This window comes from Agelaius tricolor, unplaced genomic scaffold (assembly GCF_023055355.1).
Source record: "Agelaius tricolor isolate 1412-34295 unplaced genomic scaffold, bAgeTri1.0.p SCAF_8, whole genome shotgun sequence".
NCBI lineage: Eukaryota > Metazoa > Chordata > Aves > Passeriformes > Icteridae > Agelaius > Agelaius tricolor.
Genome location: NW_027269268.1, coordinates 28353839 through 28369860, shown reverse-complemented (window position 1 = coordinate 28369860; position 16022 = coordinate 28353839). Strand labels below are relative to the sequence as shown.

The 16022-nt window shown below is 35.0% G+C and overlaps 1 protein-coding gene across 3 annotated transcripts in view; it reads left to right on the top strand.

Annotated features, from left to right (window-relative positions):
• Positions 1-14316, top strand: part of GLRA3 (glycine receptor alpha 3) — an 86377-nt gene extending 72061 nt beyond the window's left edge. For 2 of the 3 annotated variants that reach the window (XM_071432101.1, XM_071432103.1), the window contains 3 exons: positions 107-253; positions 5232-5351; positions 8989-14316. In XM_071432101.1, coding sequence (XP_071288202.1) covers positions 107-253; positions 5232-5351; positions 8989-9258 — 537 coding nt within the window. In that variant the 3' untranslated portion in view covers positions 9259-14316. The remainder of the gene's footprint in view (positions 1-106; positions 254-5231; positions 5352-8988) is intronic. The other variant, XM_071432102.1, reaches the window with a different exon arrangement.
• Positions 14317-16022: the final 1706 nt, after the last annotated feature.

Genomic DNA, 16022 nt, shown 5'->3' with positions numbered 1-16022 from the left:
TGGGATATGGAGATATTAATGCACTTCCTCCTGACATATGAAGTACTAAACTTTACATCTGTGGAACATTTTACCATGCTCAGGCTTCCCCTGTCTCCTCTCATAGGTGTCATACGTCAAAGCCATTGACATCTGGATGGCGGTGTGTCTGCTCTTTGTGTTTTCTGCCCTTCTGGAGTATGCAGCTGTAAACTTTGTGTCGAGGCAGCATAAAGAACTCCTGCGCTTCCGACGCAAGAGGAAGAAGAGCAAGGTAAAAGTAGCAGTGTTCTCAGCTTTTTAAGGGTCTGACTGAGTTGTGCCAGGATACAGAGTTAATTTGGTCAACACACTGCAGCTTGAAGTGGCAATAGAAATAAAATGGCAGCACAGCATAAAATTCACTTTAGGCAGAAGGTCACTACAAGGACTATGAATTGCATAAATCCAACTTGAATTCTCGGAAGAGGGATTAAGAGGGATTTAAATGAGGCACGGGCCATGTGGGAGCCATCTGCACAAGCATGAATTTCACTCTGTTGGAAGAGTTAGATTATACCCCCGTGAATGAATGTTACTGGTATTTGAGGCAGTTTTTATTACTGTGAGATTCAACAAATGTTGTTTCCCCATTTCATTCTAATACTCAATTCAAAGCCTTACCAGCCGTGTTCCATGCAAATATTTTTTAATACACAAAGTACTAATTCAAATAACATCATTGGTAGAAGAACAAACATTTTACTTTAAAATGCTGGTAAGTTTGGGGTTTTTTTCTCCTGTCCAGTCATTTTGTTTTAGTTGTTCATATTATTGGTAAGAAACTTAATTATAGTAATAGTTATTAATATTTATATTAGAGCTGGAGATAAACAGACTACCAGTAAAATAACTCACTACCAGCATGGAAAGCCAAACAGCTGAGGTTACAAGTTTGAATTCTGAAATCTGTAGTTAAGCAATAAGGAACATTTCTTACAATGTGTAACTCCTACTTCAGATTTTACAAATTGTAAGTAGTTTTCCAGTCTACTTATTAAATGAGTACCCCCCTCCACCACCAATGTAATGCCTGTCACTATCAGTCACTATCTAGAATATTACTAGTGGATGAAAGTCTGACCATAGCTAAATGATTCAGTTCAACCATTTTTCATTGCTGAAGGCTTAGTCTACTGCTTACATCAGCAGGAGAAGATATGTTACAAGTTTCCCTCTTGCTTAGAAATTCTGCACTGCTGTAAAGCCTACCTAAGCAGTCTCTGTTAGTAAGACTCAGTGATAAAAGGCAGGCCAGACAGTCAGGTGAAAATGACATTTTCATACATTTGCCTGTCCCTGTGTGGTGAGTCCCAGACTTTTTCAGCTGCACAGAGAAACTCATGTACTGTAGACTAGAGGATGATTCAGACCGCAAGTGCCTGTGTTCAGCGTTTGATCCCGTGAAAAATGTGCTTCTTTCTTCCTGCTGACAGTAGCAGAACAAACAGCACTTTTGTTACAAGGAGTTTTTTCTTGGAATATGGCAGCTCTCTGAAAGCTGTCCTAACGTTTGGAATGGGAAGAATGGGGTGGGGCAGACAGGAATTACTGGATGGGGGTAGGTAAATCACAAGTGAATTATGTATCAAACAGCTGTGGTAAGTGATATATTATGTCACTATACTTTTAGTCCATTCATCTTTCTCACCATGTATTATTGTTTCTTCTGGATCTCAAGCAAATTTACCAGTTTCAACTTCAGTGATATCTCTCTTAAATGCAGGTCAATTATTATGACCACAGGATTAGGAACTGGCAGGAAGTATCTTCCTTCCTCAGAATCAAACCAAATTTCTTTTCAGCACCTTCTTAGCAAGACTCCAAATTCACCAAAGACACTCGTTCAGCAATCACAGTCAATTAAATTTCAGCCTAGAGGTATGTGAAAGAGGAACCAAAATATAAAAAGGACTTCTAAGAGTAAAAGGACTTTTAAAGAAAATAGGTTTGTGCATGAATAACCATATTGGCTTAAGTGTTTTTCTGGATCATGGTATTCTTGAATTCACACTTAAAAATCCTTATTCTAATTTTACACTTTGCTAGACAGTCTTTAGCTTCCGGTAGATTGCCTGCTAAATTCTCATAAAATTGCAGAGTTAGAATTAGAGACTTTGGAGTGCACAATAAAGTATCAAGTACTTTGCTTTGATTCTGAAGGATGGAGATGTTAATTTCAATGTTTTTCTCCACAATGTACTTCAGGTGAGGGTCTTAAATATATTTGGGGGTATAGGGATTTCCCTTCTCCCTGTACCTATATGTTTCATCATGAGACAAGCTTCTCAGTCTAAATTTACTTCAATATTCTTTGTTCTTGTACAAGGTTATGATTTTAGGAAAATAGTAATTTTTCAGAAAATATTAATTTAACTAAATGGTTTTTGACTCACTCTAATTCCATGTAGAGTTAGAGCTCCTGGACAGAGTTAACCATTGAGAACACAGCTTCTCAAACTCTAGAGACAGCTCAGCTAATTGTTTCTCTCTTTCTCAATGTTTTATGAAACCTTTCCTTGCACAATACGTATACAGGACTTGAAACATTACAGCATGGAGATTTTATCTCTTAAAAAGAAATTTGGATCACATCCTAAACCCTCTGTTATACAAATTATACATGAGTCTTACAGATTGAAAACTGTAGTTAAAAGCTTGCCTTCCTTACCACAAATGCTATTATTTATTCACCACAATTTATAACATAAAATGCAGGCCCTAGGATCATAACTCAAAGTAACTTGGTTTTCCTTCTTTTGTCTTTTTTAAAGTCAGTTACTAGAGCTCAAACTTACAAAGTTTTGTATGTTTGTTATTCCTTTGGACTAGGTCAAACAGCCACTGGCTCTCAGGGATTAGATTTTATTGACTTTGAAAACTGCCATGTATTAAGAAATGTTCATTTGACCATAAAGTCAAGAGGTGAAAAGAGTTTATGTAAAAAGGCTGCATGTAAACTTCAGTGGCTTCCTTGAACATTACATCTTCTTCCTTGGCAAAGAGAAAAACAATATTGTATTCAGTATTTATGTCCAAAACTTTTAGAGAAATAAAGCAGATAGGATAACTTATTAGACTTTTTCATTCTGTATGCTTACCATCTTGGAACATTTTCCTAAGATCAGTTTTTTTTACCAGGTGAAGTCTAAGTGTTGAATACAGATTTTATTTTTTTTGCCACTGGCATTTTATCTACAAGGGTACAGCAAAACTTCTAGTGATTTGACATGTTGCAAAAGTGCAAAAAAATGTTTCATTTCAGGTATGTGTAGGGCAGCTGAAGAATTTCCAAAGTCTATTTTCTTTGTAATTAGTAAGATATGCTTGTTGCAAGAAATATTTTTACCAAGTAAAAAAGGTAAAAGCTCTATGATTGAATTTCAGTGTCTTTGGGAGGTAAGTGGATCCATTTTGCTGACTTAAGTAAAGATCATTCATACCTAATTCATCCTAGCCAAAAAAAAATTCCACAAGGTCCCTTGAAATCTATTCCAATTGTTTAAAAATATTTTTTTCCTAATGTGTTTTTTTGGCCTGTCATAGCTTGTCCAGAAAAGACACAGAAACCAGATTGCTTCATTCCTTCATGTCACCATTTGCACATTTCCATTCAGTCTTTTCTATAAATATTCCCAGTGAACAAAATTTTTGGTTTTGGTTTGCATTGGTTTTGGGGGTTTTGTTTTGTTTTGTTTTTTTCTCATTCACCCTCCCTGGAAATTCTCCTAATTAGTCCATATAATTCCTCAAAACTATGTTTGCAACATGATCAACATGAAACCTATTGTGTAACAGTTGAAAGCAGCCAAAGGATCAAGTGATCAAGTTATACAGTTTTTTACCCAATCTGGTTTACAATTTGCCTTTTAAACAACATCATGTTATTGACCCATATCATGATTTTGATCTTCTATATCTTCTGGGTCTTTTTCCAGAGAAACACCCTGCAGGGACATTGGCTTTCCAACTAATACAAAGCTGGTTCTCTCTGGCTAAATGTCATACTTACTGATTCTCCTGTATTTTTCAAATGCTTTGTTCGACTCATTGAATTCAATTTTATTTCTAAACATACATTCAAACAAATTTTCATGTTTTCACAGTTTGGAATATTTTTAAAATTAATTTAAACTATGGGTTATGTCCTTCTGAAAACACAGGAGAGCTGGAATCTCTCTTTTAAGAAGCATATGCTTGAATTCGGATAAGACCCCTGCAGTAAATTCTATTACTATGAAAATTGCAGTTCTGTACAGAACTGCAATAAGACATTTTGGCATCTAGAATTCATCTATCTTTCCCATTTTCCTTATGCTTTTTCCACTTATAGTCACTGCCTTTTTTACACACCATCTGGTTCATTTGGGCCTCCCTTCCCAGACAACAATAGCAGCATCATCAAAGGCAATTCTTAGGTACCACTGCACCCTCTGGCCCCTGTTTTTATGCTTGTAAGTATGGACTTCATTCAGTGATTCCAAATTATTTGAAGACAAAATTCTTTTCAATTTCTTTTCAGAGGCCCAACCCAGTTTGCACAGAACTAGCAAAAATTTTGAGGTGTCTGGGGTTCTGTTATAAATTCATTTACAAATTAAAACTGTTGTTGCAACATAATGTGCAACCTACTCAATGCTTTTTTCCAACAAGCATCACAGTAGGTATAGGAGATTTTTTTTAAAGGCTATAATGTCTTTATGATTACACAAATGGCGTAACAAATCCTGAGAACAAGGGACTTTTGGTTCCCAGTTTGAGACTTCATCTGACTCTTAGTATATGAGACACAGTTCTTTGACAAAAAAAACCTGGCCAGTGAAAAGAACTATTCAGAAATATTATGTTACCACTCCTTCAGAATGAATGTTAAATATTCATTTCCTTCCTAAAAGACAAAAGAAAAAAAAGGCAGAAAAAGAAGTCATACCGGGATACTGAAACACACCTATGATCATTGTTTTTTCTTAGTTGCATTTACATTGTATGGGCAAAATATTACCTGTGTACATATACTGAATAATTTGATTTTAGATTAGCTGTTAATTTATTTAGGTTTTGGGAATATTCAGTCTATTAGTTCTATTTTCAAAATCTAAAGATCACCATATCTTTAGAGAGGAAAATAGACATGCAAACTAGATTGTCTTTAATGGTAATCACACCTTTTTTCTTTTGTTTTCTTTTTGGTCAACCATCCATTTTGATGAAAGTATTTTGAGGGAGTTCTTGATGGAAATGAAATCAGTGAATCATTACAGCATAGCAATGGCTTGAGAAGTGCAGGACGTATAGACGGGACTTTGCCTCAAATCTACAGTACAAATTTAAGGGTAAACCATTGAGAAGATGTCCCATTTGTCATAATGTGCTATCCAACCATTAACAGAGGCCCTGTCCTTTTGTCTTCAATAACATCTTCCCATGTGAACTTCATATACCTTCATTGCTACCTGTATGTGATGACGTGAAATGTTAGTAAAGGTACTGTCTTGTTAATTTTATAATGCATTTTGATCTGTTTAAATCTGGATCAAAACATAGGGCTAAAATTCTGCACTGTTTGTAGTGCAAAACAACTTAATACCACTTGTCTTCTCAAAACTGAGCAATAAAAAAGAGAGTGCTCAAATTACCAAAGTCAAGGCTTCAAGTCAAGTTTTTGAGTTGTTACGACACTTTCCAATCAAACAGCGATGGAGTTATTTTCAGCCCTTATATACATGTTATTTCTCAAGATAAATGTATTACTAAGCACACTAACTGAAAACACCACAGTCAAAAGACCACAAGACTCACAGTTTTCTTTTAATTTATAGCTAAGTATTTTGTACAACAACACTGATACAGAAGTAAATGGATCGAAATTATTTTTGTCAGACCACCAAAGAATTCCAACTTTCCAAATAAAACTTATCTAAATTTTTTCCATTCCTTAATTACATTAATTTAATAGAAATTATAAAACATTTAAATGTAACTGCATGCAGAACAACTTTCAAGTTGTTAATTCTGTAGCTGAACTGGTGAAAAATGTATTCAAATCAAAGTTCATTCATAATAAGGTTTTTTAAGTTCTTTCAAAAATCTATAATATATAGCTTTCTGTAGTGATAATGCACTAAAAAGTTGCAAAAGAAACAAAAGCTTCCTTATTACTTAAAAAAATAATTCTATTCATTCAGCCAATATGCAGGACTTTTTCAGGAAGATTCACTGTAAAGGCTCTCAATTGGGTCATAAAGAGTATTGCCCTTCAGAATATTTCTACATCTGTAGACTCAGACACATGCATTCTGAGACATATTTCTAGTCAAAAAGAGGGATTTTAGCCAAGTCAATCAATAGTAAAAAAAAGAAAAGGGGTGTCATGGACATAAATGCCTTTAAAAAGGCACTCAAAGTTAGTATTGATAACAACAGCAACTGCATCTTTCCTCCTGTGCACAAGCACCCTCTGATATGAATCTGAAGCTAACCTAGTGATCTTTCTGCATTATGGATCTGCTCAAAAACTTGCAGAACCCCATTTTGAATATTCAAGCAGCTGCCCCTCAAAGGAATTCTGGTGGCTCTTGGTATGCTCCAGAATGTCCTTTCCTGCATATCCACCAGCCCTAGCACTTGGGCATGATTTGGATGGCTCCAGCCATCCTGCCTGTCTTCGTGGAGACACCATCCAACAGACACTGGGCAGAAATGCTGGACTCCTACAAGGAGCTTCACATCAGTTCAACTACAAAGAGCATTTCCAGCCAGACTGCTTGCAGATGAATTACAGGAGGTCTGCAAGCACAAAAGTAAGGAGACACCTGGCCTTTAAAACATTCTAGGGGATCATCCCATTCAGGTAAACCTGAAACAAAGACAATAAAGTCTTAATATATGTGCCATGAAAACATGCACAGCTGAAATCTGGTAGTCAAAAGCATCATTATATTATCTTACTCAGCCTGCGCAGTACACATGAAGGTATTTAAATGGCAAGTTTATAGTAAATTCTCACAGTACATGCATTTCTAACTTAATATTTCTCTTAACTGCAACACAAGACTACAACTATTATAGAATACAACTATATTAAAGATGTTATTTTCCATTCTTAGCTGCCAGGAGAGGAACACTATTACCGTAATTAAATCTCGGTTTATCACGTCATCAAATAATGATCCTATCATTTTGTGTTTCTGTTTTTCATTTTCATAGTAAAGTCAGTCAGTGATTTTTCCTCCTCCTTTTCTTTCATGTTAATTTTTCTTTTTTTTTTTTTTTAAGGCAAATTCTAATATAGATTTTAGAAATAGCAGTTTCAGTGAACTTTATCACTCTCAATATTTATTCAATTTACATATATGAAGTATTTCAGTAGGCTGATATCTACAGTTCTTCTGGATGGTCATGCTGATGGCGAAGTAGTTCACTTCAAATGTGGTAATTTATCTGCATTCTTTTGTAGCTAACATATTCAATTAATATTGATAATAAAAGTCTGATTTTTTTAAACAAAGCAATTAGCAATTATTTCATGAAACTTAAATTTTTAAAATTAACTCTTCATTAAAAAGTTTTTTCAGATTTTCAAAATGTCAGACATTTTCAAAATGAAAAATTTGCAATTTTGGATTTAATTTGTGCTCATTGAGAAATTGCATTTTTATAAAGTAAGAGATTAAAGAAAAACAAAAAAATGCTTCTAACTATTGAATTGAGATAGTAATTATTTGACTTGCTTGGGTAAGTAAATATTTTTTGGACTTATTTTAATTTCAGCTAGGAAAAGTTTTAAAAAAACAAAAATTCTCCTACAAAAGAAAAATTGATAGCTGCTCAACTGTTTTTATAATAGTTATAAAAACCATTTTTCAAAATACTTATTTAAGAATTAGTGTAATAATTTCTATATTTCATAAAAGTGTAAAATCCTAAAGCAAAGAGGCTAAAATTAGACATGAAAAATAGAGATTCTTGAATTTAAAATTACTATTGAAAAATGGTGAATGCCATCAAAATCACATAATTATTCTTGAATAGTTTACATAAAGAAGGAGTACACTGGAATATATTTCAGAACCAAATCCAGCCCTGACTTCACAGATTATGTATCATTTATTTGTCTGCATATGTGCCTTTTTTATTACTCGAGGACACCTAGGTAAAGAGAAGTAAAAAAGATGTCTCCAGGCACAAGATACATTTTTAAATTGTATGCTATGAAAATATGTGTATCTTCAAAACATCTTTCATTTCTGTGCCATGTGATTAAGAATCGCTTTCTTTTACAGTTCCCTAATCCTGAATGTCTTTGCCAGTTTTCCCCTCAATTGACAAAAGAATGAGTCAGAAGAAAAATCTGGCCTTCAGCTTCCATTTCCTTTATTTTAAATTAAGACACTTTGCCTACTATTCTTTTTATTTGATGCATTCACAGGGAACAGCAGAAATTAGGCATACAGATAAGATTAATTAAATATACAGTGGCCAAATAGGCAGAATTCTCACTAATATAATGAATGTGCATATCATTAGTGATTTTATGATGAGCATCCCTAGAGGCCAGGATCCTGGGTCGTGAGGCAATGTACAGACTTAATAGATGTTTTCTAAAACAGCAATGTGAAATTTGTCCTTTTGAAGACTGGACATAGTTACTGTAAATGGGGAAACTTAAACCAAATCAGAAGTTGTGTGCCCAATTGCCACTAGTTTACTAGGCTTTCTCATTTCTCTAAATAGATTACAGAATCTAAACAAACAGAAAAATTCTGTGCTTGTTAACAATCCAGCAATATTTTTGGCAGACTGATAGGGATGAAATTTCAACAAGTTAAGATAAGGTGTGGATTCAAGAAGTCAATGAGGTAATGGTGCAACTGGTATTTAGCAGCAGGTGAGATTTCTGTAAACAATAATTAAAAAAAAAAAACCACTTCTTGCTCTTTTTCTCTCTTCTCTTCTTCTTTTTTCCAACAGGATGATGATACACGTGACAGTCAGTTTAGCATTACAGCATACGGAGTGGGCCCGTGTGTGCCAGCAAAAGACGGAATAACACAAAAGGGGCCAAATAATCCTGTTCAACCTGTACCAAAAAGCCCTGATGAGATGAGAAAGGTATTCATTGACCGGGCCAAGAAGATAGACACAATATCCAGAGCTTGTTTCCCATTAGCCTTTCTGATTTTCAACATTTTTTATTGGGTAATCTACAAAATCATCAGGCATGAGGACATCCACCAGTAACAAGATTGAGGCTTGCAGTACATAAAGATCTGGCTGTCACACTCAGCAGGAGGCTTTTTGTTAGATATGCACATCAGATGAGTGATTGGAAGAGTTAAAAACAAGGAGGGGAAGAAAAAGGATCCTGCATGGCCTGCAATGACCAGCTAGAGTGGGATGGAAGAAGGAAACCCAGAGAAGACACATCTGCTATTGCAAACTTTCCTTGTCAAACTAAATATTAACAACTTTTTCATTGAAAATCACTCTCTACTGAAGCTTTACTGCCAAGTATTTATACATATTGTTACATAGTGGTATAATTGTACAGTACTCTTTGATGGTCCTTAAATTTTTTAAATTCTGGTGTATTTTTAATTTTAAAAATGTTTCCAGAATACCCTAGGTAAATCCCACAGTATTACAGAATAGACTAGTGTTTGTTTGTAAGTTTTCTTTTAATTTTACAATATTATGACAAATTACGGATTGGAGAAAACAGCTTAAAGGACTTGACGTAGTCTTAAGGACAGTACTGGTGGTTTTACAGTGAACATATTTAACCGTTTTAAGTCATTTAATTTATTCAATGTACTTCATATTACTGTTCCCCTGGAAGGTGTACCTTGAAATAATCTCAGCTCAAGGTATACAGCCTAACAGTCTACATTTCATATGAGAAATATACTAAAATTTCTAAAGTATTGATTCCTGCAAAGGATGTTTTTTATTTTAATTTCCTATTCTTTGATAATTGAAGCATATTCTTTAATCTTTTTTTTATATTTTAAGGAGTTTTTTTCCTCAATTCATAAAACTGATACAGCTTGTGAAATAGACAAATTACATCAAAATTTTGCAGTGCTTCATTTTGATTCAATGCAAAGAGATCTTGGACCAAAACTGAAAGCAAAGAGTCAACCATTTCACTGAAGCATTTGGAGGATGAATACAGTTATGTTTATGCACATTCATCTCCTATATATTACATAATTCCAGGGAGTTTAATTTATGAATGTGTCAAATTTTCTGACTCATTCCTTGAAGCTTGCTAATGTGACTTAGATACTGGTTAAGAAGCACTTCACAGCTTTGGAAAAACACACAGCTCTTCTAAAACAAAAAAGAAGAAGACCTGGATGGTCTTTTACTTTACTGGATTTCACATTAAGAAATAGGAGAACAACTATTAAAACTCTTAGATCTTCCCTGTTTGGGTTTAAATAAGCCATGTTAGTTGCTTCTTTGAATTGTAACACCATAGAACACATTTATGGCATAGTGTCCAGGCAAGAGTATTTACTTTTGTCAATCTATTGGCAAAACAAAACCATGCTATGATGTGAAAATATAACATTTAGTTATTAGATACTCTAAGTCCAGTCAGTGAGGCTGCTTCTCATTGCAAAATATTTTTATTTTGGGCATGTTTAAAATTTGTGCTTCTTTGATGATCAGAATGTGTATACAAAAGCAGAATGGGCTGGAGGCGAACATCTGGTGCACTGCCAAAGGCATGGTGCGTATGAAGTAACAGAAGCAATGTAACTCTGTTCTGGGGCTTGTAACATAGCAACCTTGGGTTTGGTTTGGTTTGTTATTGTTTTTCTCCCAGGATTACTTAGAGAGATTCTATAATAGTAGCTCTCATATTTTGTTAAATTGTGTCAGAAAGAACATATACATATATATATATATATATATATATATATATATATACTCCACCTTTATTTTAAAACTATTATGGTTTTATATTTTGCTTCATTTAATAATCTAAAATTATTTCAATTCACTTTTTGCTTTCTTTTTTTCTGATACTGTGTCTGTTTTTTTATTGGTTTCTTTATGTGCATGTTCCAAAAATCTCATTCGTTTATGAAGGTGTGAGGGGGTATCACAAATTTATGATTGATATTCACCTCTCTCAAAGTTAGGGTTAGTTATATTTTATGGAAAGGGTTGTTAACATGTTTCTGCTATCAGCAAAATCAACTGTATTTTGTTTAAGGGCTGTTTTCAAATGCACATAATATTTGGCATGTGATTCTATTTTAATATAATGGAACCAAAATCTGTTCTCTCTAGAGCTGATGGTTTTGTAGACTTTTTTAATGGAATCATAACATTTACCAAGGTAACATAAGCCTCTGTAGTCCACTAATGTGTTTTTCAAAAGAAATAATAACTTTAAATTTAAGCTTCATTTAGATTATTCCTAAATTACTTAGTATAAAGTCACGTGGTAGAGAAAGAGAGAAATGTCATCTGAGATGATAAGAAACTTCAAGGCACAAATGCCTGCTATTCACCACTTACTACAGGAATAGTCCAAAACTGCCAGCAGGCATGCCAGCCCTCTGTGCAAAGCTGGAATCAACAGCTACTGACATCAGCTAAGATTACTGTGAGATGACATTTTTGCAACTGTATCGTGAAGCATCAGGAAATGATGTTAAGGTGCAAGAATTGAAAGGTACTCTGCAGTACTTACCAGACTGCAGCATTTTTGTTGCCCTCCCATCAAAGAGATGGGAAATGCAGAAAAACACTCATCACAGAGATAATGCTTGAGGTAAATGGCACTTAGCAGTCTTCCTCCTACATATAAAAAACACCCCATTCATTAGGCAGAAGTGATAGCTACCACACTTAACTATCACTGGACCTGGGCTCTGCTGAGAACAAGTCCTTGGCAAGCCACAGACAGCTTCTCATAAGCACAATCCCTGTGTGACAGGATAATGCAGCTTCGTCCCAAGTCATCATTCAACATAGGTGCAGACCCTGTACTTCTCAGGTCATGTTTTTGTGGACCAGCCCTATGCTTTGAAAATTAAATACTGGCACTAGAAGGACATTGTAAGACAATGAGAGCAGAGACACTGTAGGATCTGGAGGAATAGCCCAGTTACAGAGCTACTGAGGAGCTGACACAGTTACCATGAGGGGAAAAAAGGGGTCAAGCACCCTTAGTATTTTTCCCAGACCTGCCATGTCTCCATAGGAACATTTGCTCAGGTAGAAGCAGTAACTGCAGGGGGAAACAATTTATTTCATCTGCTGCAAAGTTTATGTTGTTTTGTGACAGTGATTTCTCCTTGCGCAGATTGACTTCCACACCATCCTCTTTCTTGATAGAAAGAGAAGCAAAACAGGAAGGTACAGGATGAAAAGTCTGGGCTGTGCATAGCAGAACAGGAGCCACAGGGAGTGAGAAAGCCCAAAGCAGAGCCTGGAATCTCTCACATGACTGTCTTTTCATTCTGCACTAAAGAGAGATGTGCCCAATCCGTGTCACCCCTCAGAAGGCAAAGAACTTCAGCACCTTGAGAGAGGAGAAGAAAAGCCCCTTAGAGGTGCAGTAGAAATATTCCACTATCACTGTGCCAAACTCCTACTTAAATTGCAAACAGCAAAATGCATTTTATTTTTAAAACTAGATTCAAATATCAACACAGTAGGCTTGCATGGTTAGAGGGATGTTTTTTTCTCTATAATGCTGATAAACTATGTGAAGATGTAAGGGAATTAGGAATACTAATATTGTACTACTTAGAACTCAGCTATTTTAACACCAAAATAAAGTACATTTTACTTTCAAGGACTTTTGACAGCAAGCAGTATTGTTTAAACAGGTTAGTGCAATTCAGGAGGAATAGAGCATTTACTTAAGATTTAATTATTTTTCATACATTAGGTTTCTTTGGATTCCTTTTCTTATCGTTCATTCCAAAATCTGCTTTGTAAAGAATCATTTGTGATGCGTGAGAGATGATTATGTTTACTCACTAGACAGAAATATTTAGGTGATTTAATGTGCACTTTATATTTAAGGAGTGAGATATTGCTTCCACTTTGTGTATAACCCCTTACAGAACTGTAGACTGATCATGTAGATAAAGAGAGAATATAATAAACTGTACAAAACCTTATATTTTTTAACAGTAGGGAAAGATAAAAAGTCTAAGGTTAAGACCTTAGAAAAAGTATTATTTTCAGCAATAATTTTATAGTAGAAGGAAATGAATTTATTTATACCATTCCCAGCCCAAGCTGACATGATTGGTTGCAAAAGATACACTTTTCGTCCAGCTTCTACTCTCATTTGAACTATCATAGAAATTAATCTAATCCAACAGAATAGAATTTGGCCTTAAAATGTGAAACTGCTGAATGAGCTAGTAATACATACAGTACCCCTGTGAGGTAGTAAAATAAATTTATCCACATCTTACTGCACAATCATGTGGTTATTTAGATGAGTACAATATCAGATTTCACAGCTTTTTTCCTTTTGAAACAACTAAGAAGAAAAATATAAGTCTCAAACCAGACTACTTGTTAGTAATAAAATGGGTGTTCTGTTTTGGAGTGGTTACAGAAAAGGTGTCTTCAGGCAACAATAATCTACAGTAATTACTGAAGTACTATCAGTTTGGAAGGCTTGTGGAAGCAGGTTAGATGGCTAGAAGCAGTAGATTAATGCCAGAAAAAGAGTTGGCTCATCCTGTCTTCTTTACATTCTTGAATATTACTGCACTTCTTCACTTTCATCTTTGTGAAATATGCAAGAAACATTTCTTATGTTTGTATTTTAATGTACATCAGAGTGATATTAACAGATGAAATGGACTCAAGTAGCTACTGATGTTCCATGAATGTGGAATTGTGAGCTGTATAAAAAGAAATTGTGCCATAAGCTTTTGACATAAAGGTTTAACATAATATATGGTATTTTGTGTGTTAGTGATCCTGGCTTTTTAAAGGCTACAGCAAGAAAAAAATAAAAATTTATATGATAGTGTATTAATAACTTGTCTGTGAGTTTTCAAAATATTCTCCTGTGAGTTCTCTCTGACAGCAATTTCATCTCAAAGTACTTCCTTTTTTGTAAAAATCTATAAATGTGTTGTGCATGGATTTTATTAGATTCCTTTTTATTGTATTACAGTATCATATTGCACTTAAACTGACATTCTCTGCAGTCAGAAGTGTTTAAAATGTGAAATTTATGGTGTCACCCATGTCATTGTAGATATTTTGTTCAAAAAAGAAAATAAACTTATCTTTTTTCAGAAACTGTGAAGTAATTTTTATTATATTTTTGAATTTAAGTTATTTAAAGTCAAAAGAGGAACAGACAACACCACTGGAAAAAAGGATTAAACCCGAAGCAGTAGTTACCATGCACTACCATTAAGTATTTCAGGAGTGAAAGCAAGAGAGAAAAGGAGTAGAGTGCCTTTGAGTAGAGTGCCTTTGATTGTTATATGGGCTCTAGCTCTGAAAAAAACCCCTTGTTCTGAAACTTGGGGAATGTTATCTTGATAAATGCCTATTGAAATAAGTACAACCACTCCAAAATAGTTCTGCTGAACTTATTATCAAAAAGGCAAAGAGTTTCACTTGCTGCAAAATAGCCTCATGAAAATTTTATAGGTCTCTGAGCAGCTCCTATGTACTCCTTGATAGAAAACTTGAAGTTAGCAGATAAGAAGTCATTTGAGAACACTCTGAGTTCTTCTAATCTGATTACAGCAGTGTTAATGCTCTTATAAAGAGCACAGTCAGTAACAGCCCTGTCTTTAGGAGACGACTCAGATGTTTGTTGTTTGTCACTCCCTGCCCACAAAAGGCGATGTCAGTTCACGCCTCTCAATTTGCTTATCGTGTACACGGGAAGCCAAACAACAACTTTGACATACTCACAAATGAAGTGTTTCCATTATCAGTTGCAAGTAATTCAGTACAGCAAGCCTGTAGCTTGGAGCTTTGTAGAATGGAAATTACTCAAAGGAACAGTCAAATGAAACAAGAGCACCAGAGAAGCCTTAGCAGAAATCTTGAGTGAGCCTTCACAGAAATCTTGAGTGAGCCTTCACAGAACCTGCAGAACTCTCAGATCTTTGCTATTTGTGACAGCTGTTGCTCCAGCAGATCTGTACCCTCTTGTCTTCCCTAAAGCAAAGCACAGCTGGTACCTCTGCCCTTGTTCAGATATATTCACAAGCAACAATGTCATGAAACTACTGCAGTAGCAAATGTTTCCATGATGAGGTATGCAGTTCCCAGAGCATGAAAACTGCAAATGTACCATACCAGGTGTGCAACAAGCAATTAAAAAGGAAAGTAACAGCCAGGCAATGTGACCTGAGAATCATAGGAAAAAGAAGTAACAGATCTTAAAGAGATCAATATGTGATTTATGGCATAAACTATATGGCCCTTTCAAGACAATGATGTGGAAAAACATATCAAATATCCTCTTTTTACTATTGCATATATAGTGACCTATTAATTTTAGAAATACCTAGATATTTTAAAATATTTTTAAAATATTCAATTTCACATGATCCATACAGTGGATTTTATTCTGTATTTTCTATACATGATCAGATCTGAGAACATACTTTTTTTTTTTTTTCTGAATAAGACACAAGCTCGTGAATTTAAAACCCAGGACAACAATCCTCAAAAGTCACAGACGTAGAAGTACAGAGCGATTTTCCTTTTGGAAATGAATCACACCTTCTCAAAAATTTATTAATATTTCCAAAAATGAAATATTTAAACATTTATTTCACAGAATTACAAAGTCACAGACTGGCTGAGGTTGTGAGGGGCCTCTGGAAGTCCTCTTGCACAAACCCCTGCTCAAGAAGGGCCACTTACAGCCAGCTGCCCAGGGCCGTGTTTGGAGAGCTTTCGAATATCTCCAACAATGAGGACTCCACAGCCTCTGCAGGCAGCCTGTGCCAGTGCTCAGTCCCCCTCAGAGTAAAAAG